Below are 24718 nucleotides of genomic sequence, written 5' to 3'. Positions count from 1 at the left end.
CTGCAGCCATCCTCCCCTGCATTCCATCATTTCCTCCCCTCTCTGCAGCCATCCTCCCCTGCATTCCATCATTTACTCTCCTCTCTGCAGCCATCCTCCCCTGCATTCCATCATTTCCTCTCCTCTCTGCAGCCATCTTCCCCTGCATTCCATCATTTCCTCTCCTCTCTGCAGCCATCCTCCCCTGCATTCCATCATTTCCTCTCCTCTCTGCAGCCATCCTCCCCTGCATTCCATCATTTCCTCTCCTCTCTGCAGCCTTCCCCCCCTGCATTCCATCATTTCCTCTCCTCTCTGCAGCCATCCTCCCCTGCATTCCATCATTTCCTCTCCTCTCTGCAGCCATCCTCCCCTGCATTCCTTCATTTCCTCTCCTCTCTGCAGCCATCCTCCCCTGCATTCCATCATTTCCTCTCTTCTCTGCAGCCACCCTCCCCTGCATTCCTTCATTTCCTCTCCTCTCTGCAGCCATCCTTCCCTGCATTTCATAATTTACTCTCCTCTCTGCAGCCATCCTCCCCTGCATTCCATCATTTCCTCTCCTCTCTGCAGCCATCCTTCCCTGCATTCCATCATTTACTCTCCTCTCTGCAGCCATCCTCCCCTACATTCCATCATTTCCTCTACTCTCTGCAGCCATCCTCCCCTACATTCCATCATTTCCTCTCCTATCTGCAGCCATCCTCTCCTGCATTCCCTCATTTCCTCTCCTCTCTGCAGCCATCCTCCTCTGCATTCCTTCATTTCCTCTCCTCTCTGCAGCCATCCTCCCCTGCATTCCATCATTTCCTCTCCTCTCTGCAGCCATCCTCCCCTGCATTCCATCATTTCCTCTCCTCTCTGCAGCCATCCTCCCCTGCATTCCATCATTTCCTCTCCTCTCTGCAGCCATCCTCCCCTGCATTCCTTCACTTCCTCTCCTCTCTGCAGCCATCCTCCCCTGCATTCCCTCATTTCCTCCCCTCTATGCAGCCGTCCTCCCCTGCATTCCATCATTTCCTCTACTCTCTGCAGCCATCCTCCCCTGCATTCCATCATTTCCTCTCCTCTCTGCAGCCATCCTCCCCTGCATTCCATCATTTCCTCCCCTCTCTGCAGCCATCCTCCCCTGCATTCCATCATTTCCTCTACTCTCTGCAGCCATCCTCCCCTGCATTCCATCATTTCCTCTCCTCTCTGCAGCCATCCTCCCCTGCATTCCATCATTTCCTCCCCTCTCTGCAGCCATCCTCCCCTGCATTCCATCATTTCCTCCCCTCTCTGCAGCCATCCTCCCCTGCATTCCTTCATTTCCTCTCCTCTCTGCAGCCATCCTCCCCTGCATTCCATCATTTCCTCTCCTCTCTGCAGCCATCCTCCCCTGCATTCCATCATTTCCTCCCCTCTCTGTAGCCATCCTCCCCTGCATTCCATCATTTCCTCTCCTCTCTGCAGCCGCCCTCCCCTGCATTCCATCATTTCCTCCCCTCTCTGCAGCCATCCTCCCCTGCATTCCATGATTTCCTCTCCTCTCTGCAGCCATCCTCCCCTGCATTCCCTCATTTCCTTTCCTCTCTGCAGCCTTCCTCCCCTGCATTCCATCATTTCCTCTCCTCTCTGCAGCCATCCTCCCCTGCATTCCATCATTTCCTCTCCTCTCTGCAGCCATCCTCTCCTGCATTCCATCATTTCCTCCCCTCTCTGCAGCCATCCTCCCCTGCATTCCATCATTTCCTCCCCTCTCTGCAGCCATCCTCCCCTGCATTCCATCATTTCCTCTCCTCTCTGCAGCCGCCCTCCCCTGCATTCCATCATTTCCTCCCCTCTCTGCAGCCATCCTCCCCTGCATTCCATCATTTCCTCCCCTCTCTGCAGCCATCCTCCCCTGCATTCCATCATTTCCTCCCCTCTCTGCAGCCATCCTTCCCTGCATTCCATCATTTCCTCTCCTCTCTGCAGCCAGCCTCCCCCGCATTCCATCATTTCCTCCCCTCTCTGCAGCCATCCTCCCCTGCATTCCATCATTTCCTCTCCTCTCTGCAGCCATCCTCCCCTGCATTCCATCATTTCCTCTCCTCTCTGCAGCCATCCTCCCCTGCATTCCATCATTTCCTCCCCTCTCTGCAGCCATCCTCCCCTGCATTCCATCATTTCCTCCCCTCTCTGCAGCCATCCTCCCCTGCATTCCATCATTTCCTCTCCTCTCTGCAGCCGCCCTCCCCTGCATTCCATCATTTCCTCCCCTCTCTGCAGCCATCCTCCCCTGCATTCCATCATTTCCTCCCCTCTCTGCAGCCATCCTCCCCTGCATTCCATCATTTCCTCCCCTCTCTGCAGCCATCCTTCCCTGCATTCCATCATTTCCTCTCCTCTCTGCAGCCAGCCTCCCCCGCATTCCATCATTTCCTCCCCTCTCTGCAGCCATCCTCCCCTGCATTCCATCATTTCCTCCCCTCTCTGCAGCCATCCTCCCTGCATTCCTTCATTTCCTCTCCTCTCTGCAGCCATCCTCCCCTGCATTCCCTCATTTCCTTTCCTCTCTGCAGCCTTCCTCCCCAGCATTCCATCATTTCCTCCCCTCTCTGCAGCCATCCTCCCTGCATTCCTTCATTTCCTCTCCTCTCTGCAGCCATCCTCCCCTGCATTCCCTCATTTCCTTTCCTCTCTGCAGCCTTCCTCCCCTGCATTCCATCATTTCCTTTTCTATCTCTTCTCCTTGTTTTCCCACTGTTCTTTTTTATTCACCTGCCTTTATTTAGCTTCTCTCTCTGCCATCTTTTTCCTGCACTCTCTACTCCTCCTCCGCTTCACTCTTTCGCCTATATTCCTGTTTTTTCCTTTTCTTTTATCTTACTTTATTATTCCACTCTTCCTCTGTGTTTCCTTCCTTTCCTGTTCTTTTATCTCTCTTATTTACCCCTAGCACTTCCTGCCCCCCCGCATATTTCATTCACATCACTTCCTCCTCTGTTCTTCTCTTCTCTTACATTCTACCGCTTCATTTCTCTTCTTTCCTCTCCTCTTCCCGGCTTTTACATCCTCACACATTTCCTCTTCCATTCTACGCATCCTCATTTTATTTTTTCTCCATCTCTTCTTTTGTCTTCCATCCTCTATTCCTCTTATCTTCTCTTTCCCTCTCTTCTTCTCTCCTCTCTGCTCTTCCCTCCTCTCCCTTCTTCTCTCTTTTCTGCTCTTCCTTCCTCTTTTCTGTCTGCTGTTCCCTCCTCTCCTCTTCTCTCCTCTCTGCTCTTTCCCTCCTCTCCTTTCCTCTCTCCTCTCTGCTCTTCCCTCCTCTCCTTTCTTCTCTCTTTTCTGCTCTTCCTTCCTCTTTTCTCTCTGCTCTTTCTCTCTCTTCTCTTCTCTCTGCTCTTCCCTCCTCTCCTTTCTTCTCTCTTTTCTGCTCTTCCTTCCTCTCTTCTCTCTGCTGTTCCCTCCTCTCTACTTTTCTTCTCTCTGCTCTTTCTCTCCTTTCCTCTCTTCTCTCTGCTCTTCCCTCCTCTCCTTTCCTTTCTCCTCTCTGCTCTTCCCTCCTCTCCTTTCCTCTCTCCTCTCTGCTCTTCCCTTCTCTTCTTTCCTCTCTCCTCTCTGCTCTTCCCTTCTCTTCTTTCCTCTCTCCTCTCTGCTCTTTCCCTCCTCTCCTTTCCTCTCTCCTCTCTGCTCTTCCCTCCTCTCCTTTCCTCTCTCCTCTCTGCTCTTCCCTTCTCTTCTTTCCTCTCTCCTCTCTGCTCTTTCCCTCCTCTCCTTTCCTCTCTTCTCTCTGCTCTTCCCTCCTCTCCTTTCCTCTCTCCTCTCTGCTCTTTCCCTCCTCTCCTTTCCTTTCTCCTCTCAGCTCTTCCCTCCTTTCCTCTCTCCTCTCTGCTCTTTCCCTCCTCTCCTTTCCTCTCTCCTCTCTGCTCTTTCCCTTCTCTTCTTTCCTCTCTCCTCTCTGCTCTTCCCTCCTCTCCTTTCCTCTCTTCTATCTGCTCTTCCCTCCTCTCCTTTCCTCTCTCCTCTCTGCTCTTCCCTCCTCTCCTTTCCTCTCTCCTCTCTGCTCTTTCCCTCCTCTCCTTTCCTCTCTCCTCTCTGCTCTTTCCCTCCTCTCTTCTTCTCTTCTCTCTGCTCTTCCCTCTTCTCCAGTCTTTGCTTCCCCTCGCATCCTCCTTCATTCTTGCCTTCCTCTATGTTCTCAATTATTACTCCCGATTCCTCCGTCCTTCCGCCTGCTCTCTCTCTATTTATCTCCCTCTATTCTCTCTTCTCTTCCTGTGTGAGTTGCCAGGTGTCAATGTAAAAATAGTCCATGGCAGTTTCAAAGCCAGCCAAAAATAGACAAAAGAGCCTTCTCTCTCTCTCTGTCTCAAAAAAAAAGCAAAAAATAAAAGCAGATACGTTGTTATTTACATTCTTTGAAGCGCGTGGTTCATCAATAATTCATCTTGGGTAGACGGTGGAACGGAGGCAGAGGGGACCGCTCTCTCCCTGGTGGTGTGCGCTCTGTGTGTTTTACACGCTGTTAGTGCAAATATTTTGGCTAGTTTTGGAGAAGAAAATAGCCCAGTTAATCTGCAAATTGGACAAGCTGCCAGTTTCGTTAACAACACTGAAATCTTCACTATTCCTCCAACCCTACTTCTCTTTTTCTTTGTATTACTCTTAAAGTGAACCCGAGGTGAAAGGTATATGGAGGCTGCCATATTTATTTCCGTTTAAGCAATACCAGTTGCCTGGCAGTCCTGCTGACCCTCTGCCTCTAATACTTTCAGCCACAGACCCTAAACAAGCATGCAGCAGATCAGGTGTTTCTGACAATAATGTCAGAACTGACAAGATTAGCTGCATGCTTGTTTCTGGTGTTATTCAGACACTACTGCAGCCAAAAGGCTGCCAGGCAACTGGTATTGTTTAAAAGGAAATAAATATGGCAGCCTGCATATCACTCTCACCTTGAGTTCACTTTGAAGAACAACTGACCTGAGAGGGATATGGAGGCTGCCATATTTATTTCCTTTAAACAATGCCAGTTGCCTGGCTGTCCTGCTGATCTCTTTGGCTGCAGTAGTGTCTGAATCACACACCTGAAACAAGCATGCAGCTAATCCAGTCAGACTTCAGTCAGAAACATCTGAACAGCATGCTTGTTCAGGGTCTATGACTAAAAACATTACAGGCAGAGAATCAGCAGGACTGCCTGTCAACTGGTATTACTTAGATGGAAATAAATATGGCAGCCTCAGTATCCCTCTTGCTTCAGTTGTACTTTTAAGGTGAATACACAACACATGCAATCTCGATTAGCCAATCATTGACAAGTTTTACTACTTTCAAGTAGTATGAAGGCCAACAGACATTGGCGTCAATTCACTAAGATCATGCTGGAGATAATAAGGCAAGAGAAAACTTACCTCCACACAGTGAGATAGTTATCTTATCTCTTCATTCCTTACGTTACCTCCTCTGTAGTTAAGTTACCTCCTCTGTAGTTATTTTCACACGCAGTTAATTAACAGCCTGTCTTTAACTTTAGAATTCTGGAGTTATTTTAAGGATTGAAGAGTTAACTTAAAGACAGAAGAGTTAACTTTAGGTTTGCCTGAGGCAAAATGTTTCCTGAATACGACATGCCTCATCACCATGGTGATTACTCTAGAAACTTTATTAAAGACAGGAGATAAGCTTAGTGAATTGAGACCATTGAACACTATGAGCAGTATTTATAGGTAAACCCTCACACTACATGGAGGTGGTCATTGGTCAGTTATTAGCCAATTATAATTGAAGGTGTGTACCAGGCTTTACCTACACAATCTGTTCATAGTGTTCAAAATCTGTTGTCCCTCATACTACATGGAGGTGGTATAATTGGCCAGTGATTGGACAATCAAAATTGGATGCGTGTGCTTTTACATGAGAAATCTACTCCTTTTCACAAACGGATCATCGGGGTCTCTGTATGGCTGATATTGGGGTGAAACCCCTCCCACAGTGTGATGTCAGAAGATCAAACGGTGGGAGCCTTGTTGCATTGTGGGAAATAACAGCTGTTTCCAACTGCCAAAAAAAGCAAACAGCATCTCCTTCCACAGATATCACCTGCCAGCAGTAAAAATGTCACCATGTGATAAATGTCAGAATGTAAATCAGGGAGAGGAAAGATTTTACAATGGGCAAACACTGACTTAATCATTTATACATCATTATTGTAAAAATTAAGCACTTTTTTATTACATTATTTTCACTGGAGTTCCTCTTTAAAGTTCTGTGGTCCTCCATCTGGGCCCAGAGGAACAGCTTTGTCCTCTTCTTAACCTTTGAAATGATTCCCGCTAGCATAACGAATACAGACACCTTTTATGGGCAGTACTTGTTAGAGAAAATAAGCCATGTACTTTTCTCCTCTTCAGCGGCTGTGGAAATGTTTTTTCACTTACAGAGTAAATAAAACATTTCATTCGAGGACCAGTGTAGCCACTCCTCCCAGCTGTGTGCCTTGTAAATTATACATTGAGGAGGAACAACAGTATACAGTAAAGAGGACCTGTAGTGAAAATAACATAATGAATACAATTGCTTATTGTTTACAATATTCATTTATAGATTATTTAGTCAGTGTTTGCCCACTGTAAAATCTTTTCTCTCCCTGATCTACATTCTGACATTTATCACTGGCGGTGACATCTTTGGTTCTGCCAGGTGATCTGTTCATTACTAAGAGTTCTAGGCACAGAGGGAGATACTGCTTGCTTGGCAGTTGGAAAAAGCTGTTATTTCCCACAATGCAATGAGGTTCACAGACAGCAAACTGTCAGGACCATGGTCCTGACATCACACTGTGGGAGGGATTTCACCACAATATCAGCCATACAGACCCCCCTGATGATGTATTCGAGAAAAGGTAAAGATTTCTCCTGGGAAAGGGGGTATCAGCTACTGATTGGGATTATGTTCAATCCTGGGTTAAAGTTTCTCTTAAAGGACAACTAAAGTGAGAGGGATATGGAGGCTGCCATATTTATTTCATTTTAAGCAATACCAGTTACCTGGCTGTCCTGCTGATTCTCTGCCTCTAATACTTTTAGCCATAGCCCCTGAACAAGCATGCAGCAGATCAGGTGTTTCTGACATTTTTGTCAGATCTGACAAGATTAGTTGCATTCTTGTTTCTGGCAGTATTTAGACACTACTGCAGCCAAATAGATTAGCAGGACTGCCAGGCAACTGGTGTTGCTTAAAAGGAAATAAATATGGCAGCCTCCATATGCTTCTCACTACAGTTGCCCTTTAAACATAGGCATACAAAAAAATAAAAAAAACACTAGGAGAGAGAGCCTTGCCCATTCAAGTTAAAGTATACCAGAGACGAAGCACCCTCATGTATTTTACCATATAGATCAGTGGGAACATTAGAAAAAACACCTACCCTGCTTTCTGTTTCATTCTGCACTGCACAGCTTGTTTCTTATCAGCCCTGATAAAATCCCCGACTGAGCATTCAGTCTGGCTTGGCTTTAATGACTCAGCTATCATGATTCCTGAGCAGAGCCAGCAGGGGGCAGGCTTGGACTTGAAAAGACACGAGAGAACACAGACTGAGCTCTAAATATTCCTGAACAAAGCCAGACTGAATGCTCAGTCGGGGGTTTTATCAGGGCTGATTAGAAGCATATTGTGCAGTGCAGAATGAAACAGAGCAGGGTAGGTATTTTCTCTAATGTTCCCACTGATATATATGGTAAAATACATGAGGGTGCTTCATCTCTGGTTCCCTTTAACAGTCTAAGGAGATAATGAGTGGTTCTAAAATCCATTTTAAAAGTTTGTTGCATATTTTTTTCTGATTTATTCTCAAATCTATTTCTTTGTTTTCAAAACATTTATATTAGCGGAAGACACGTTAATCAAACTGGGCAAATCGCACTGAATATACAATAGCATTTTGAAATGACTTTGAAGTCCTCTGTGAATGTTGACGTAAGCCTGCTTCTGCGCTGACTGGCGGTCTCGCTCTGTTTAGCTTTCCTACGGCTCCAGTTCGCCCGCTCTCTCCAACCGCCAGAGGTTCCCGACCTTCTTCCGCACGCACCCCTCGGCCACCTTGCACAACCCCACCAGAGTCCAGCTGTTCAAGAAGTGGGGCTGGACGAAGATCGCCACCATACAGCAGACCACCGAGGTCTTCACGTCTGTGAGTATCGGGAAGGTTGGGTACTTTGAAGTGTGATGTATGCATTAAACGTGTAACTATTTCCTGTACAAACATGCTGTTGGTGCATACATGTAATGAATGGGCCAGGAAATTTGGGCGCAGGGTAAAGCCGGGATACGGCTCACCCTGCTCCTGCAAAAGTCCCGGCGGAGTTTATTACTATTCCCCATCCAGGCTGCATGGGCTCTGGGGAAATATGTAACTCGTCTTCCAGCTGTTGCTGGCGGCCAAAATCTGCTGTTTTGAACGTAATTTGGGCTCTGCCTTTTGACAGTGCCCAAATTTCATGACTGAAAGCCGCTATAGCTGTAATTCCCATTACGGCCTGCGGCGACACCGGCTACGCCACTTTTCCAGAGCCGTTGTTTTCTGATATGGCTGTTGGCTATCTGTGTGTCCTGATGCATGGAAAGGGGAGGAAAGGAGGATGTACACCTGAAGAAAGAGGGATATGTAGGCTGCCATATTTCTTTCCTTTTAGACAATGCACATGGCCTGGCTGTCCTGCTGATCATCTGCCTCCAGGCCCGGAATTACATCACAAGAGCCTATAGGCACAGATCTCCTGGCACCCTAGACTTTTCCCTCCATAAATCTACAAACCCCAGCCAAACCACACCCCAAGTGTGCTGGCTGGCCCCGCTGTCACTTCTCCCTTACTTCCCTTGTCTGTCATAGGTAGCTACAGGTGCCCCTTAGTATTAGGTAGCCAGAGCTATCCAAAGTATTAAGTGGCTAGAGGTGCTTCCAAAGTATTAGGTTGCTATCAGTGCCCCCAACTAAAAGGAGACCTGGTCAGTGGAATGCTGAAACCCAGGTGAGTAACCTCTCATTTACACTCCACTTGAGACTCTGCATAGTTAAAGTGAACCTCCGGACTAAAAATCGACTCAGCAGCACTGAAAAGGCCTAGTGTTTCTTTAACAGTTTCACAGCATCAGAACTTTGTTTCTCTTATCCAAGCCTCATTTTAAGCTGCACAGAAGAAAACTGCCCGGGCTTTTTTTCCCTGATGCTGTGCAAAGCATGATGGGATTTCTGATGTTGTTGCTCTCGTTCTGCTGTTTTGGTGCAAATTTTTTTTTTTTACATTTTGAATTTGACATTTGAAGCCTAGCGTGTGCAGCTGGGAGGGGTTATCAGGACACAGGACAGTTGGAACTGTGTCTCCTGCTCCCTGTCACCTCCTTTCAACCAAAAAGATGGCTGCCCCCATGACAAAGATGGCAGCCCCCATGAATCACAAACAGTTGCCTGTTCTTTTAAAACAGGGTGGGGAAAAAATTATATTACTTACCTATTCTAATTAACATAACTAATGTAACTTAATGACAGTATGTTTGTTTAGGCTGAAGTTCCCCTTTAAGGTAGGAGAGAGGCACTTGGGTAGGGGAGTGAGCCGTCTTTCCATCATCTGGCGCCTGTAGGCACGTGTCTACAGTGCCTTATGGTAAATCCAGCACTGTCTGCCTGTTTTAGCTCTAGCCCCTGAACCAGCATGCAGATCAGGTGCTGTGACTGAAGTGTGGCTAGATTAGTCACATGCTTGGAGGGCTGGCTCACACCGGGGGCGATTGTGATGCGCTAACCGACCGCTGGCAATCAGCAAAGCGCTAGCACTGTGTCCCCCACAGCAGCGTTGCCATTTTAGTTAAAATGTGCTGCATGTAGCATTTTTGCAGCAATTCAGCTTGAGCCATTGTGCAGAAACATGCATTCATTAAGTAAATTACTCTAAATATCGCTTTGCAAAATCGCAAGCACTAAGCGCTAGTGATCAGTGTTGCTTGCATGCAAATTTTCGGCAAATTCGTTTTCTCATCGAAAATGCTATTTTGGATTTTAAGAAATTTTTTCAAAAATAGCTTGTAGTTTTGCAATTTTTGCAAAAAAGTGGAAAAACAATATTTTTACCGTAAAAAAGGTTACCGTGAAAAATCCATATTTTTACCGTGAAAATTCGCAAACAACACGAAACATAACAAAATCATATGTTCAATGGCATTTTAGCTTGAAAATCGAATGTAACATTATTTTCACTAAAATGAATGCGAAAAGAATATTGGCATTTTTGCGCATCACTACTATCAATTATAATTGCGCTTTGAATTGTGATTGCATTGTGAATTAAGTATGAGACTTAAAGTGGACCCGAACTCTTGCACAGGACACGAGGTGAACAGAAAGAAATGCACCCTGTGTGTTTTTAAGGAGGAGAGCCTGTCTAATTCCCCCTCATCTTCAAGTAATCACAAGTGTAATTTGATTTCTCAGCTGTGTCAGCACAGAAATTCGGCACAGCTAATACAGTAGGTAAACAAAGGATGTTAACCCTTTGTCTGCTTCCATGAAAGCAGGAAGTAGACACACTGTAGATTTATTGCAGGAGTTCTGCAAGCTATAACAAAGAAATGTTTTACTTTGAAGATTGTTATGCTGTTGCTTATCTTTTAGAGAAGAGAGGAAGTTCTGAGGTCCCCTTTAATCCAGCAGGGCGAAAAATGTACAAATATAAAAAGATTAATCCTCTAGAAAAAAATAAATAAAAAGGCTGTCACACCAGGATTCACCTCCAAGGCACGGGATTTAAAACCTACACATAAAGACCTGCCACTACCGGGCGTCCCCGCGCAGATATCCCATTCTCACTCACGCCTCCGAAAACATAAACAGCTCTCAGCATAAAGCTACATAAAGTCACAGCATGCCATAAACTGCACAGTAACCTAGAGGTTGTATAAATATATAACCCGACGTGCTGAATTGTGCCATAAAGTGTATTCACAGGCGTGAGAAAGAGTGTGGCACTCCCTGCAGAGTCACTGTATACAGATAATACACCCGCGGCACACCAGGGTGAGACTCTGAACATACAGAGCAATGTGCTACAGCCAGGGGAGGACTGGGACCTTTTGGCCTGGGGGGAAACACAACCTAGAGGCCCTTTCACGGCAGCCCCGGCCCACATGCATACATGCTTACATTCTTGTAAGCAAGAGAGAGTGCTTAGCCAGGGCCATTTTTGATCTACTTGGTGCCCCAGGCAAGAAATTCCTGTGTCAGCCCCTAGCCTTATCTAAAGGCTGATTCACGCGCTTAATTGTTTGCGCCAAGTGGGTGGTTGTCCGTATTAATCGAGAATCTAGCATTAATATACAGTAGGTGTTCCCTGATGAAAGCCAAGGTCGCTTTATTGGTTCAGAATGCTGAATCTTTAGGAGACAAAGACCAAAGTTCACTGTTACCCCTTACCGCATCCACAAAAACTGCATTGTCGTCCCTCCACCTCCCTCCAAAAAGACACTAGGCAACCAGCATTAGGGCAGTGAAATGTGGCCGTAGGACTTCAATCCTGGTGGGCAACACAAACTGCATTCAACTTGTGCATTTGTCCCCATCTTTAACCAGACTTGCCTCCAGCCCGCTAAATAGCACCATATGGCTTGCAGTAACAGTTATGCAGAGACGTAAGGTGCCCATACGTCACACGATGTATTGGCACATCGACCAAGACACAGACCTCTCTCTATGATGTGATCTGTTGCCTGCCCATACACCACAAGCTGCCGATGTTGTTCCAGCAACTGCCCATGCAACTACTAGTTGTACAGAGGGCAATGCAGTCTACACACACAATCAACGGAACACTTTTTCTTGACTTGCTGTGCTTAGGGGGAGTAAGTTTAAAAGCAAAACCAGATATGAGACAAATGTAAAAAAAAATATGAATACCTGCATATCCCCCCTCCCCCGCCATGCAGTATACTTATACGCACATACAAACACTATATGCTACAATATTACAATTCAATATTAGATATACCTGTACATTGCATGCAACTTTTTATATTTATCAAAATATTAAAAAAAACAGCTCAGTATTGGAGAGTAGGTGAGGCAAGACAGAAAAGTCCTGGAGGTTACATTAGGGTCAGGATGACTGATATTGGATTGAAAAGATAGATATTGGTGAGATGGTGGCATAGCAGTAACACTCCTGTATTGTAGTGCAGAGCTTGAATCTTGGCCAGGACATATTCTGAATCAAGTCTGAATGTTCTCCCACGTTTGTGGAGGTATCATGTTGGCAATATAATTAGTTAACTTGTTTGCCCCCCAGAAAGACTAAACACCTTAGATTGTAGTAGGATTAGATTGTGAGCTCCTCTGAGGACAGTCAATGACATGACTATGTACTCTGTAAAGTGCTGCAGGAGATGTCGCTGCTATATAAATACATAATAATAATATGGTAGGACATTACACTGTGACTATGGTAGGATTAGATAGTGAGCTCCTCTGAGGACAGTCAGTGACATGAGTAGGTACTCTGTAAAGTGCTGCAGAAGGTGTCAGTGCTGTATAAATACATAATAAAAAATATGGCAGGACATTAGACTATGACTATGGTAGGATTAGATTGTGAGTTTCTCTGAGGACAGTTAGTGACATGACTATGTACTCTGTAAAGTGCTGCAGAAGAGTGCTATATGAATACATACTGTAATAGTAATATGGTAGGACATTAGACTATGATTATGGTAGGATTAAACTGTGAGCTCCTCTGAGGACAGTCAGTGACATTACTATGTACTCTGTAAAGTGCTGCAGAAGATGTCAGTGCTATATAAATACATAATAATAATATGGTAGGATTAAACTGTGAGCTCCTCTGAGGACAGTCAGTGACATGACTATGTACTCTGTAAAGTGCTGCAGAAGATGTCAGTGCTGTATAACTACATAATAATAATATGGTAGGATATTAGACTATGACTTTGGTATGGATTAGACTGTGAGCTCCTCTGAGGACAGTCAGTGACTTGAGAGCTGAAGCTCTCACCTGACACGATCACAACTGATCCCCCAACCACCAGCACTACAGTTTTATTTATTTATGCTTCATTACATTACTTATAGCAAACATTTCCCCACTGACAGACTACTACCCCAAGGGCCATGACATTTGTGACAGGAGATCACATCGGCAGGCTGCAGCTGTGGTCTTTTGTCGTATGTGTTACCGGCCATTGGGGTGGTCTCCTTTAGGAAGGGTAATACATTTTAACTAACAGCAAAGTACATTAAAGGGGGGACTAGAGATGTGACAAAGGGACACTGAGTACCTCCTAACACTGAGGGAAAACTAACAGTAAAAAAAAAAATTGGGGACTGCCTGACACAGTGTGTACACAGGCACAATTACTGACTCCAAAAGGGATTAGGACTCAACCCCTCGGGTGACAATTTATGTCTGACTTCTCTACAGACATGTCGGTAGCCTGCAGGCTAGCAATATGTTGTGTTGCTATGTGGGGGTTAGGGGTGGAGGGCTGAGAGCCTGGTGGAAGATGGAGCGGGAGGGGTAGATAGGAGAATAGGCTCTGTCTGTAATCTGGATGTCTCAACAATGCATCAAGTACACACGCTAACCTTCTCAGGTAGCTTGCTGATTGTGTTTCCTATAAGAGGCAGTCATCCCCCTGAAGCCCCATATACACGCTGGATGAAACTCCACCGAGGGGTCTAAAAACAGCTGCCTCAGCTGAGAATCCTGCGTGTGTATGGCAGTCTCTGACTCCTCTCAGGCAATCCACTGGTGATCCAACCTGGTGGATCTCTCTGGCCGAGAGCATTGTTCTCCCCACTTACCTAGCCTGACGCGTAATGTCACTTCCAGCCTCCTGCATTGCAACAAACCAAATCGTTAGCCTACAGACTAATGACAAGTCTGTCAGTGACGGCCCTGCAATGTCGCCTGAGAGATCATGTAGTGTGCATAAGGGCTTTAAAGGGCAACTGCAGTGAGAGGTATATGGAGGCTGACATATTCATTTCCTTTTAAAGAGAATCTGTATTGTTAAAATCGCACAAAAGTAAACATAGCAGTGCGTTAGGGGACATCTCCTATTACCCTCTGCCACAATTTTGCAGCTCCTCGCCGCATTAAAAGTGGTTAAAAACAGTTTTTAAAAGTTTGTTTATAAACAAACAAAATGGCCACCAAAACAGGAAGTAGGTTGATGTACAGTATGTCCACACATAGAAAATACATTCATACACAAGCAGGCTGTATACACCCTTCCTTTTGAATCTCAAGAGATAGTTTCTTTCCCCCTGCAGCTATCTTCCACTGAACTGTCAGGCTGTTTCCTCCTGCAGAGTGCAGACAGCTCTGCCTGTATGTAATTCCTCAGTATGTGAAAGCCCAGCCAGCTCAGAGGAGGATTTATCCAGCTTGTAAAAGATAAGAGAGAAGAGAGAAGCTGCCCTAATCTAAATAATACACAGGCAGTGTGCAGAGAGGGGCCTGGAGGGGGGAGATGCATCACAGAACCACAACACTGAAGAACTTGGCAGCCTTCCAGACACAGGCTGACAAGTCTGACAAGAGAGAGATAAGTTGATTTATTACAGAGATGGGGATAGTAGAACGTGCTGCAGTAAGCCAGAACACATTAGAATAGCTTTTGGAACTTGTAGGATGATAAAAAACAGGATGTAATTTTTGTTACGGAGTCTCTTTAACCACTTTAGGACCCACCCTTTACCCCCCCTTAAAGAGAATCTGTATTGTTAAAATCGCACAAAAGTAAACATACCAGTGTGTTAGGGGACATCTCCTATTACCCTCTGTCACAATTTCGCCGCTCCTCGCCGCATTAAAAGTGGTTAAAAACAGTTTTAAAAAGTTTGTTTGTAAACAAACAAAATGGCCACCAAAACAGGAAGTAGGTTGATGTACAGTATGTCCACACATAGAAAAATACATCCATACACAAGCAGGCTGTATACACCCATCCTTTTGAATCTCAAAAGATCATATGTGTGTTTTTCCCCCTGTTCTCATGCACTGAAGTTTCAGGCTGCTCTTTTCTTCCTGCAAACAGCTTTGCCCTTGTTTGTAATTCCTCAGTATGTGAAAGCCCAGCCAGCTCAGAGGAGGATTTATCCAGCTTGTAAAAGATAAGAGAGAAGAGAGAAGCTGCTCTAATCTTAAATATCACACAGGCAGTGTGCAGAGAGAGGCCGGGAAGGGGGAGTTCATAGCAGAACCACAACACTGAAGAACTTGGCAGCCTTCCAGACACAGGCTGACAAGTCTGACAAGAGAGAGATAAGTTGATTTATTACAGAGACTGTGATAGTAGAAAGTGCTGCAGTAAGCCAGAACAGATTAGAATAGCTTTTGGAACTTGTAGGATGATAAAAAACAGGATGCAATTTTTGTTACGGAGTCTCTTTAAGCAAAACCAGTTGTCTGACAGCCCTGCTGATCTATTAGACTGCAATAGTGTCTGAATCAGACCAGAAACAAACATGCAGCTAATCTTGTCAGATCTGACAATGTCAGAAACACCTGATCTGCTGCATGCTTGTTCAGGGGCTAGGGCTAAAAGTATTAGAGGCAAAGGATCAGCAGGACAGCCAGGCAACTGGTATTTTTTTTAAAGGAAGCCTCCATATACCTCTAACTACAGTTGTCCTTTAACAGTGACCTAATTAAGCCTGGTACACATGTATGAGTCGCATGGCAGGGATCGTCAACCAATCCCACATTGCAATGTTGAGGCTGTACAGATGCATTGCTAACCTGCATGCTAGTGACTTGTTCTGTTACTATTGGGGGGGGGGGGGGGCTGGGGCTGTAGGATATAACATCATGCGTCATTGGGGAAAGCAATGCTCTCAGCTGAAGAGGGTCAGGGCTGCTGTACACACACTACATTACCAGCAGAGGTGGAAGTTACAGTAACTTTTACCTTTTCTGAATTTTCATCTAACGTGTGTAACGCTACAGTAGGTACCACGACGCAATTTTCTGACAGTTGCTCAGATCGATTATTTCCAACATGTGCAATCTGATTTCCAAACGATTTTCCATTCACTTCTATGGAAAATCAATTGGAAATCAGATTGGACATGTTAGAAATAATCAATCGGACATTAAATCGGTCAGAAAATTGTATCATGTGTACCTAGCATAAGGTGAAGTATACTTCACCTCAGAATCCCCTGGGTGTCAAGTAAGAGGATTGTGCCTAACTCTGGAGGAGACTGAGGTTCTGAGCATAATCGTTTCAGAAAAACGAGGATCTGAAGTGTGTAGGTCGTTTACTCATTTACAATTCAAAGCACAGCAAATTTGGGAGCAGTCCCTGGGGATTACTAGGGCTGATAGCCCTGCTTTTCAAACTGCAGAAGCTGTAAAGTGTGTGAGAAACATGTGTAACCTGACCTCCTGACTACACAGATGTTATCCTATCAGACAGCAGGACAGCTTGTCACCCTGGCTCATGATCCCAGTGTATTACAAGGAATAGAGGTGACAGTGACTTGTGTCCCTGCACCTTCTGGAAGATGCTGAGACTGGCTGGCCATAAATCACTAGGAAGCACATGGCGAGTCACTGAGAAGGGAACAGACTCACCGAGTCACGCCTGTGCCGTCCTGCTGGCTGCTTCTCCTGGAGTCCAGTCCCCTGCTCTCTATACACTGGCTCTGCCTGGCATAGCTCTGCAGTAGAAGACTCATCCTCGGCAGGTGCCAGCAGCTGATAATCGGGCACTAGAGCCCAAGAGCAAATCGGGGCAGCACAAGCACGTTAAGGGGAAGGGGAGGAGCATAAAGGGAAGGTGAAGGAAAGAAATAGTAAAAGGAGTGGTGGGCACTGCAGAGCGGAGCAGCCTGCATACATGCCACACTCACTATCTACTTAGCCTGAGGAGGGGCAGGGAACCAATCAGATAAGTAAAAATACTGTACTGGGCAGTGAGCATGTGGTAAAGAATCGAGAGGCGGGGCTAAAATAAGCGGCCGGATGCAGAGAGAAGTTTACATTTAGTATTACACTGGCCGGCCCGAATTGTTGTAGGGCAAGCGGCCCGGGGGGAAATTGCCACCCTGCCCCCCGCCCCAGTCCGCCACTGGCTACAGCAGAAGCTTGCAGGTGCAATAACCTGAACTGTGCGCAGACATGCAACCAAGCTTTATTGCACTGTATGATTACTTAGTGCCTGGCGTGTCAGGTAGATCACAGTCCTTGATTATCCCTGCAAAGCTGGGCCTTAAAGAACATCGGAAGTGAGAGTGATATGGAGGCTGCCATATTTATTTCCAGATCCTGCTGATCCTCTGCCTTAAAGGGACTCCGAGCACCTCTTATGGGCATGCCTTTAAAGGATCCCCGAGGTGACTTGTGACATGATGAGATAGACATGTGTATGTACAGTGCCTAGCACACAAATAACTAGGCTGTGTTCCTTTTTTTCTTTCTCTGCCTGAAATAGTTAAATATCAGGTATGTAAGTGGCTGACTCAGTCCTGACTCAGACAGGAAGTGACTACAGTGTGACCCTCACTGATAAGTAATTCCCCTTTTTATCTCTTTCTTGCTCTTTAGAAGCCATTTTCTGCTAGGAAAGTGTTCTGTAGTTGTAATTTCTTATCAGTGAGGGTCACACTATAGTCACTTCCTGTCTGAGTCAGGACTGAATCAGCCACTTACATACCTGATATTTAACTCTTTCAGACAGAGAAAGAAAAAAAGGAACACAGGATAGTTATTTGTGTGCTATGCACTGTACATACACGTCTATCTCATCTTGTCACATGTCACTTCAGGTATCCTTTAAGCCAGACAACTTCCAACAAAGTCATGCTAGGACCCCTCCGGAGGAGCCTCTTGCAATGGCCATGCGTGTCACTTCCTCTTCCTGCTTCATTCAGTGATGCACTTCTCTAACAGAGAAGACAGGGGTGACCCGGAAGTTATAACATAGCCAAGATGGCAGCCACAATTTTTAAATTGAAATCGAATCAAAGCTTTTTGGTGTAGAATGGCGATTCAGGTATCAAATGAAAGAGGAGAGTACAAGCTACAGAAAGGTATGCATCTTTAAGTACTTTGCAGTACTGGTCGGAGTCTTAAAGGTATGCCCATGAGAGGTGCTCGGAGTCCCTTTAAAGGGCACCCGAGACGAAAATAAACAAATGAAATAAGCGATTGTATCTACCTTCCTTCTCCTAAAAATGACTTTTAAAGATATTCCACAGTTTTATTTTATGTTTAAATCTACTTTTTTAAGTTTGAACTGTTTTATTGTTTTTGCTCAATGACACATTCATTGAAGTATGCCAGAGCTACAATCTATGAACGATTGATCTTCGTTATCTCTTTCCTGCTCCCAGAAGCCATTTTCTGCTAGGAAAGGGTTTTATAGTTGGAATTTCTTATCAGTGAGGGTCATGCTGTAGCCACTTCCTGTCAGGACTGAGTCATCCACTTACATACCTGATATTTAACTCTTTCAGGCAGAGAAAGAAAAAAAGGAACACTGTACATGCTAGGCACTGTACATACCCATATCTATCTCATCATGTCACATGTCACCTCAGGTATCCTTTAAAGGTAATTTAGCTGAATAACTGGTCAGCTGTAATTTAGTTGGATTGCTGCACTGGGTTATTGATGTGTTATCAGTGGTAGGTGTGTAATTTTGGCACCGGCTCTGACACAGCTGATATGCTGGGCACTGTAGACCAGCGATGAGTGAAGATTCCAATATTCTCTTCGAATTAATTTTCGCGAGAATAATGTACAATTCCACATTCGAGTGAAAATCATTTTGTAATAAGTTTGTGATTTTTCTTTTATATAGGTGTGATTTTTTTTTTTGCATTTTCTAAAGTTTTTTGCTTTGAGGCTGCTTCCACACAGGGACGTTACGGGTGCACGTTAGTGCGCCTGTAACGCTCCCCCAACGCACAGCAATGTAACACAAGTGGGCTGTTCACACTGCCCACGTTGTGTTACATGTAACGCTGCACGTTCTCCCGAAAGTGCAGCATGCTACGGCGTTAGAGCGGCTTTAGCCACGTTAGACTGTTTGCACATGCTCAGTGGGGGGGGGGGGGGGTGAGAGGAGGCGGGGAGATGATGCTACAGTAGCCGCGCACATGGCTACTTAATATGCACTGCACTGGCGGCCGCTGATTGGCCGGCGGGACCACGTGATGCGGAGTGTCTCGCTCCGCATCACGTGGTCCCGCCGGCCAATCAGCGCCACTCTGGGAGACCTTATGCGGATAGAGCCGCCTAACGCGGCTCACTCTACCGTCCTCTCCCGCACCACCATGCGTTGCGTTAGGGGCACGTTATGCGACCTTAACGTAGCACCTAACGCAACGTCTTAGTGTGTAAGTAGCCTAAAAGGTGTGGTTTTTGCACATTTTCTTTTTCTGTTTTTTTTTTTTTTTTTTTTTTACCTTTAAAAGGTGTAATTTGCTCTGAACTAATGAATGACAATTTGTAGTTTTGGCGAAAATTCACATTGCGAAAATACAATTTATTTTCACAAATATGTTTTTCGAAATCGAAAATTGAATTTTCGATGTGAAAATGACTTTCACGAAAATTTGCAAGCTACTAAAACTACTGACGAGAGACAGCAGCATGTGAGTTTTAGTTAGTATAAAAAAATTAGGGTTAGCATCAGTTGGGGTCAGGGTCGCCATCACCGGTAAATGTCAGGACCCACCTTGACTGTTATACATGCTATATTTCAGTGTCTCTTAAACCTGTACCTGCGCACCTGCGCTTGGGCCCTGGGCAGTACCGAGTCCGAGTGTTGATGTTTTCATAGACTTGCAGGTTTTATATTATGTAATTTGGCAGGGAGTAGCAGTGTGACTTTTTCTCTACAGCAAAAATAAAGTTTTGTGTTTTAAAGCCCCTTTGAAGTGTTATTGTTTAGATTTGATGTATAGGTTGTATGGCTTTTGGTTATGCTTCCAGAGCAGGCTTATATAAATAGTTATATAAATAGTTAGAGCAAGTTTTTTTTTTTTTTAAACTGTCCATACATACACTGTCCACACACAGGGCCGCCATCAGAAATTTTGGGGCCCCTCACACAACATCAGACCGGGCCTTTTCCCCTCCCTCCCTGTGCTCCGTGCCCCCTTCTCCATTAACTCACATACATGGCCCCGATGCACGCACCAAACCTCGCCGCTCTCCCGCTCACTGCATGGCGTCCCGACCATCACTATGGTTACTTCTGGCATGCGCATCTCATGATGTGAAATGCGCATACTGGAAGTAACCATGGTGATTGCCAGAACGCTATGCAGGAGATCGACGAGTTCCGACGTGTGGATCGGGGCTATCATGTGAGTTAATCGAGAAGGAAGCCACGGAGCACAGGAAGGGAAGGAGGGGAGTTAGGGGCAGGGACAAGGCGCACAAGGGTTATGGCAGCCAGGCCCAAGAGAGAGGCCCAAACAAAGGGCCCAGCTTGTTGTAGCTAACGGAGGCTCTGTGCGTGGGGGAGAGGGGGTGGGGGAGGTTCAGGTGGGAGTCCCTTTCCCCCTGCGGGCCCCGGACCCATCAGTGGAGTCATAGTTGTCCCCCCTTGATGACGGCCCTGTCCACACACTCTCCATACTTTTTGACAGACAGTGCCATGCGCAGGGCAGCTGTAGCTGATTGGTTCAGATTGCAAAGAGGCGGATCACAGACTGAATTGTCCTATAAGGTCACAGCATGAGGCTCTGTAGTCTGTACCACTGAAGATGTATGAGGAGGGGCTCTTATAATGTAGTTTGTTTGGCATTATTGAATTGAGCGGCTTCTACATAGGTAAAATCAAACTCTGCTGCAAAGTGCTGTACTGGACTACTGGAATATTTCTGCTTGGAGTTGCCTTGTGCAGTCTTTATCTCTGCAGCCCGGAAGTAGGGCTGTATCAGGGCAGAAGGCGGAGCTAGTACTCTGACGCAGCAATGATTTCACTTCCTGTTAAAGGCCAGCATACTGTGAACTGGTCTGAGGTCTTTAGGACCCATTGGCTACTCAATAAATTTTAAATTCTCTCACCTGGCAAAACATGTTCGATCATACACATCTCAAGACAAGGAGAGTTTAAAAACTTTCAGCCAATGGTTATAAAATAGTTTGTTTCTTAGTTTTGCTCTCCTTTAGACAGCTCTCTGCCCACTACCTCTCAACCGACCTACCTAGGGCTTCCTTGGCAACCTGCCTACCAGACGAGGGTACAGCTTAAAGGGTTTGTCAGAGAAAAATCCTCAGAAAAGAAAACGAAAGGAATTTTAGATAGTTACCGGCCGTAAAGTTTAACTAGACCCCAGATGGTTGCCCTTTGAGTAAAGCTATAGATCTGTATTGCCAAGGTGTGTGCACTTGACATAAAAAAGTAATGAACCCTGGTCTGACGTGAGGTGCCGCTGGGGGAATATTGGCTCAGCCTTCCTAAATCTCAATTAAATCTCTGCAGATCTCCGAGGCTCTGTTGACAGAGGTGAGAAGATATGAGAGAGGCTGCCCGCCTTATCGCATATCTCATTATCATCTTAATAACCTCGGCCCCGATCCGTGCCAAAATCCCGCCGGTCTGTGTAATTATGAAACGTTCCTCACCTTTCGGGAGACCTCTTGATTAATAATTTTCTCGTTTCAGACTCTGGATGATCTGGAGGAACGTGTGAAGGAAGCGGACATCGAGATCGTGTTCAGGCAGAGCTTTTTCTCTGACCCGACCGTCCCCGTGAAAAACCTCAAGGTACGTGGTCGTCTCCTGCCTCGTCCCCGGCGAGATGATTATACCGCTAGGAATTACCATTCCCCGCATGCTCACCCCCTTCCCCCAGGCTCTTCTGCAATCAATGGCTGTGACGCTTCCACGCCGATTGACTCTGAATGGGGTCAATGAAGCCCGCTAATTGCCTTCACTTGACTTGATTCCCTCCTCAGGTCTCTCGTGTTCTTCTTCCACTCTCTCTTCCTTTGTCACTGTCCTCCTTGTTCTCTCATTCTCTTCATTTCCCTTATCTTCTCCGTTCAGGTACCCGGCGCTCTATCTCGCCATCTCCGCCGCCTCGCTCTGCTTCTGACGACTTTTTATCTCTTCTTTACAGAGGCAGGATGCCAGAATAATAGTCGGTCTGTTCTACGAAACTGAGGCGCGGAAGGTCTTTTGTGAGGTAAAGTGAAGATTGTTGTTGCTGCTTTCTTCGAGGAAGATTCTCTATTGCTGAGTGTCCTTTTTGTCCTTCCTTAAAATGTTACCGTTACCGCCTTTCTCTGTCATCTATAAATGTAGCGGTAATTCGCAGGTTTCCTTCCTTCCTTTTTTTCTTCCCTTCTTCCCTTCCTTTCTACCTGTCCTTTCTTTCATATCTTCCTTCCTTCCTTCTTTCCTCTCTTTTCTTCAATTGTCATCTACTCTTCCCTTATCCACCTCTTCTTTTGTCCTTTCCTCTCCTGTTTCGACTTCTTTTCTCATTCTTCTTCTCCCTTTTCATCTTTTTTTCTTCTTTTCTTCTCCATTCTTCTCTCTCTATACATTTCTACTATCCTCTTTTCTCTTCTCTCCCCTTCTCTCTCCTTCTTCCAGCTATTTTTTTTTCTTCTACTGCTCCTTCTTCCCCTCTACGCTCCTCTTAAAGAGACACTGAAGCGAAAAAAAATTATGATATTATGATTTGTATGTGTAGTACGGCTAAGAAATACAACATTAAGATCAGATACATCGGTCTAATTGTTTCCAGTACAGGAAGAGCTAAGAAACTCCAGTTGTTATCTCTATGCAAAAAAGCAATTAAGCTCTACGACTTTCAAAGTCGTGGAGAGGGCTGTTATCTGACTTTTATTATCTCAACTGTTTTCTTTTTCTCTGCCAGAGGAGAGGTCATTACTTCACAGACTGCTCTGAAAGACTCATTTTGAATGCTGAGTGTTGTGTAATCTGCACATATTATAGAATAATGCAATGTTAGAAAAAACACTATATACCTGAAAATAAAAGTATGAGAATATTTTCTTTGCTGCTAATCTTCTAGTAATTATTCATAGTACACAACCAATTCATTATATCATATTTTTTCGCTTCAGTGACCCTTTAAGGAGCCAAGGTCCCCAGTGTGAGCCTTAGATGGGCCCCCCAAGCACTTTATTAGTTTATTAATATGAAGCCTTCAAAACCTTGCAAGGACAATGTTAGTGTATGAGGTGCAATCAGAGGAGGGAAACCATTTGTTAATGATACCACTATTCAGTGCGCACACAGCGGTGATCAGTACCAGCAGAGTATCAATGAAAAGAAACAAAAGATGAATGAAGGGGCCCCAGTGCAGTCAGAACCTCTGCAACTCCTATTGCTACGCGACTGCTCCTCCTCTTCTATTTATCGGGGTTGTTTCGTGTCATTCTTCTGCTGTTCCATTCCCTCATCTTATCTCTTGTCATTTCCTCTCCCATTTCCTCATTTCTTCTCGTTCTCTTCTCTCCTTCTTTTCCATTCTTCACTTCTCATTTCTAATATCCTCTCGTGTCTTCTCTCTCTTTCTCATATTTTCATCACTCCACCAACCGAAGTCATTTCAAGCGGGATTCTATCCCAGTGATGGGCTCAACAAGAACCAAATCTGGGGCACAATGCGCCTTATCCAACTTTTCTCCTGAGTTTTCTCTAAGGAGATAGTTTCAATCCTTATCAATAAAACAGTTTTAAAGGGATACTGTAGGGGGGGTCGGGGGAAAATGAGTTGAACTTACCCGGGGCTTCTAATGGTCCCCCGCAGGCATCCTGTGCCCGCGCAGCCACTCCCCAATGCTCCGGCCCCACCTCCGGTTCACTTCTGTAATTTCTAACTTTAAAGTCAGAAAACCCCTGCGCCTGCGTTGCCGTGTCCTCGCTTCCCCTGATGTCACCAGGAGCATACTGCGCAGGCACAGACCATACTGGGCTTGTGCTATACACTCCTGGTGACATCAGCGGGAACGAGGACACGGCAACGCAGGCGCAGGGGTTTTCTGACTTTAAAGTCGGAAATTCCAGAAGTGAACTGGAGGCGGGGCCGGAGCATCGGTGAGTGGCTGCGCGGGCACAGGATGTCTGCGGGGGACCATTACAAGCCACGGGTAACTTCAACTCATTTTCCCCAGATCCCCCCTACAGTATTCCTTTAAAGAGAACCCGAGGTGAGAGGGATATGGAAGTTGACATGTTTATTTCCTTTTAAATAAAGCAGATTGCCTGGCTGTCCAGCTGAGCCTCTGCTTCTAATACTTTAAGCCATAGACCCTGAACAAGCATGCAGATCAGATGTTTATAACAAGTTTGACAAGATTAGCTGCATGCTTTTTTTTAGGTGTGTGATTTAGACCCTTCTGACCAGAAAGATCAGCAGGACTGCCAGGCAACTGGTATTGTGTAAATGGAAATAAATATGGCAGCCTTCATAGGTTCCTTACCTCGGGTTCCTTTTGAAGCGCCAACCAAGCAACAAATGTATTAAAATAAGTTTGATATTACTTTTGTACCTACTTGTTGGTACTTTTTCAATTGCTAAGTGCTTAAAAGCTATTTTTTATAGACCATTATCTCCTTGACTCAGGAGAAAGGTGAATAGGATATGACCCCATATGTCCAACGAGAAGACAAACAGGAACACTTTTTTAGTAGCATTTTGGGTACAGCAAATTATGTTTTTGAGGTTTTTATCATCATCTTGTAGCCCTAGGAGAGACCT

General features: G+C 45.4%; 1 protein-coding gene across 2 annotated transcripts in view; it reads left to right on the top strand.

Moving 5' to 3' along the window:
* Positions 1 to 24718, top strand: part of GABBR1 (gamma-aminobutyric acid type B receptor subunit 1) — a 353506-nt gene that overhangs the window by 206902 nt on the left and 121886 nt on the right. For both annotated transcript variants that reach the window (XM_068250152.1, XM_068250151.1), the window contains 3 exons: positions 7973 to 8143; positions 21646 to 21747; positions 22103 to 22168. In XM_068250152.1, coding sequence (XP_068106253.1) covers positions 7973 to 8143; positions 21646 to 21747; positions 22103 to 22168 — 339 coding nt within the window. The remainder of the gene's footprint in view (positions 1 to 7972; positions 8144 to 21645; positions 21748 to 22102; positions 22169 to 24718) is intronic.

The sequence above is a fragment of the Hyperolius riggenbachi genome, chromosome 8, assembly GCF_040937935.1.
Source record: "Hyperolius riggenbachi isolate aHypRig1 chromosome 8, aHypRig1.pri, whole genome shotgun sequence".
NCBI lineage: Eukaryota > Metazoa > Chordata > Amphibia > Anura > Hyperoliidae > Hyperolius > Hyperolius riggenbachi.
The sequence above is the reverse complement of the archived record's forward strand: the minus strand, read 5'-3'. Positions and strand labels throughout refer to the sequence as shown.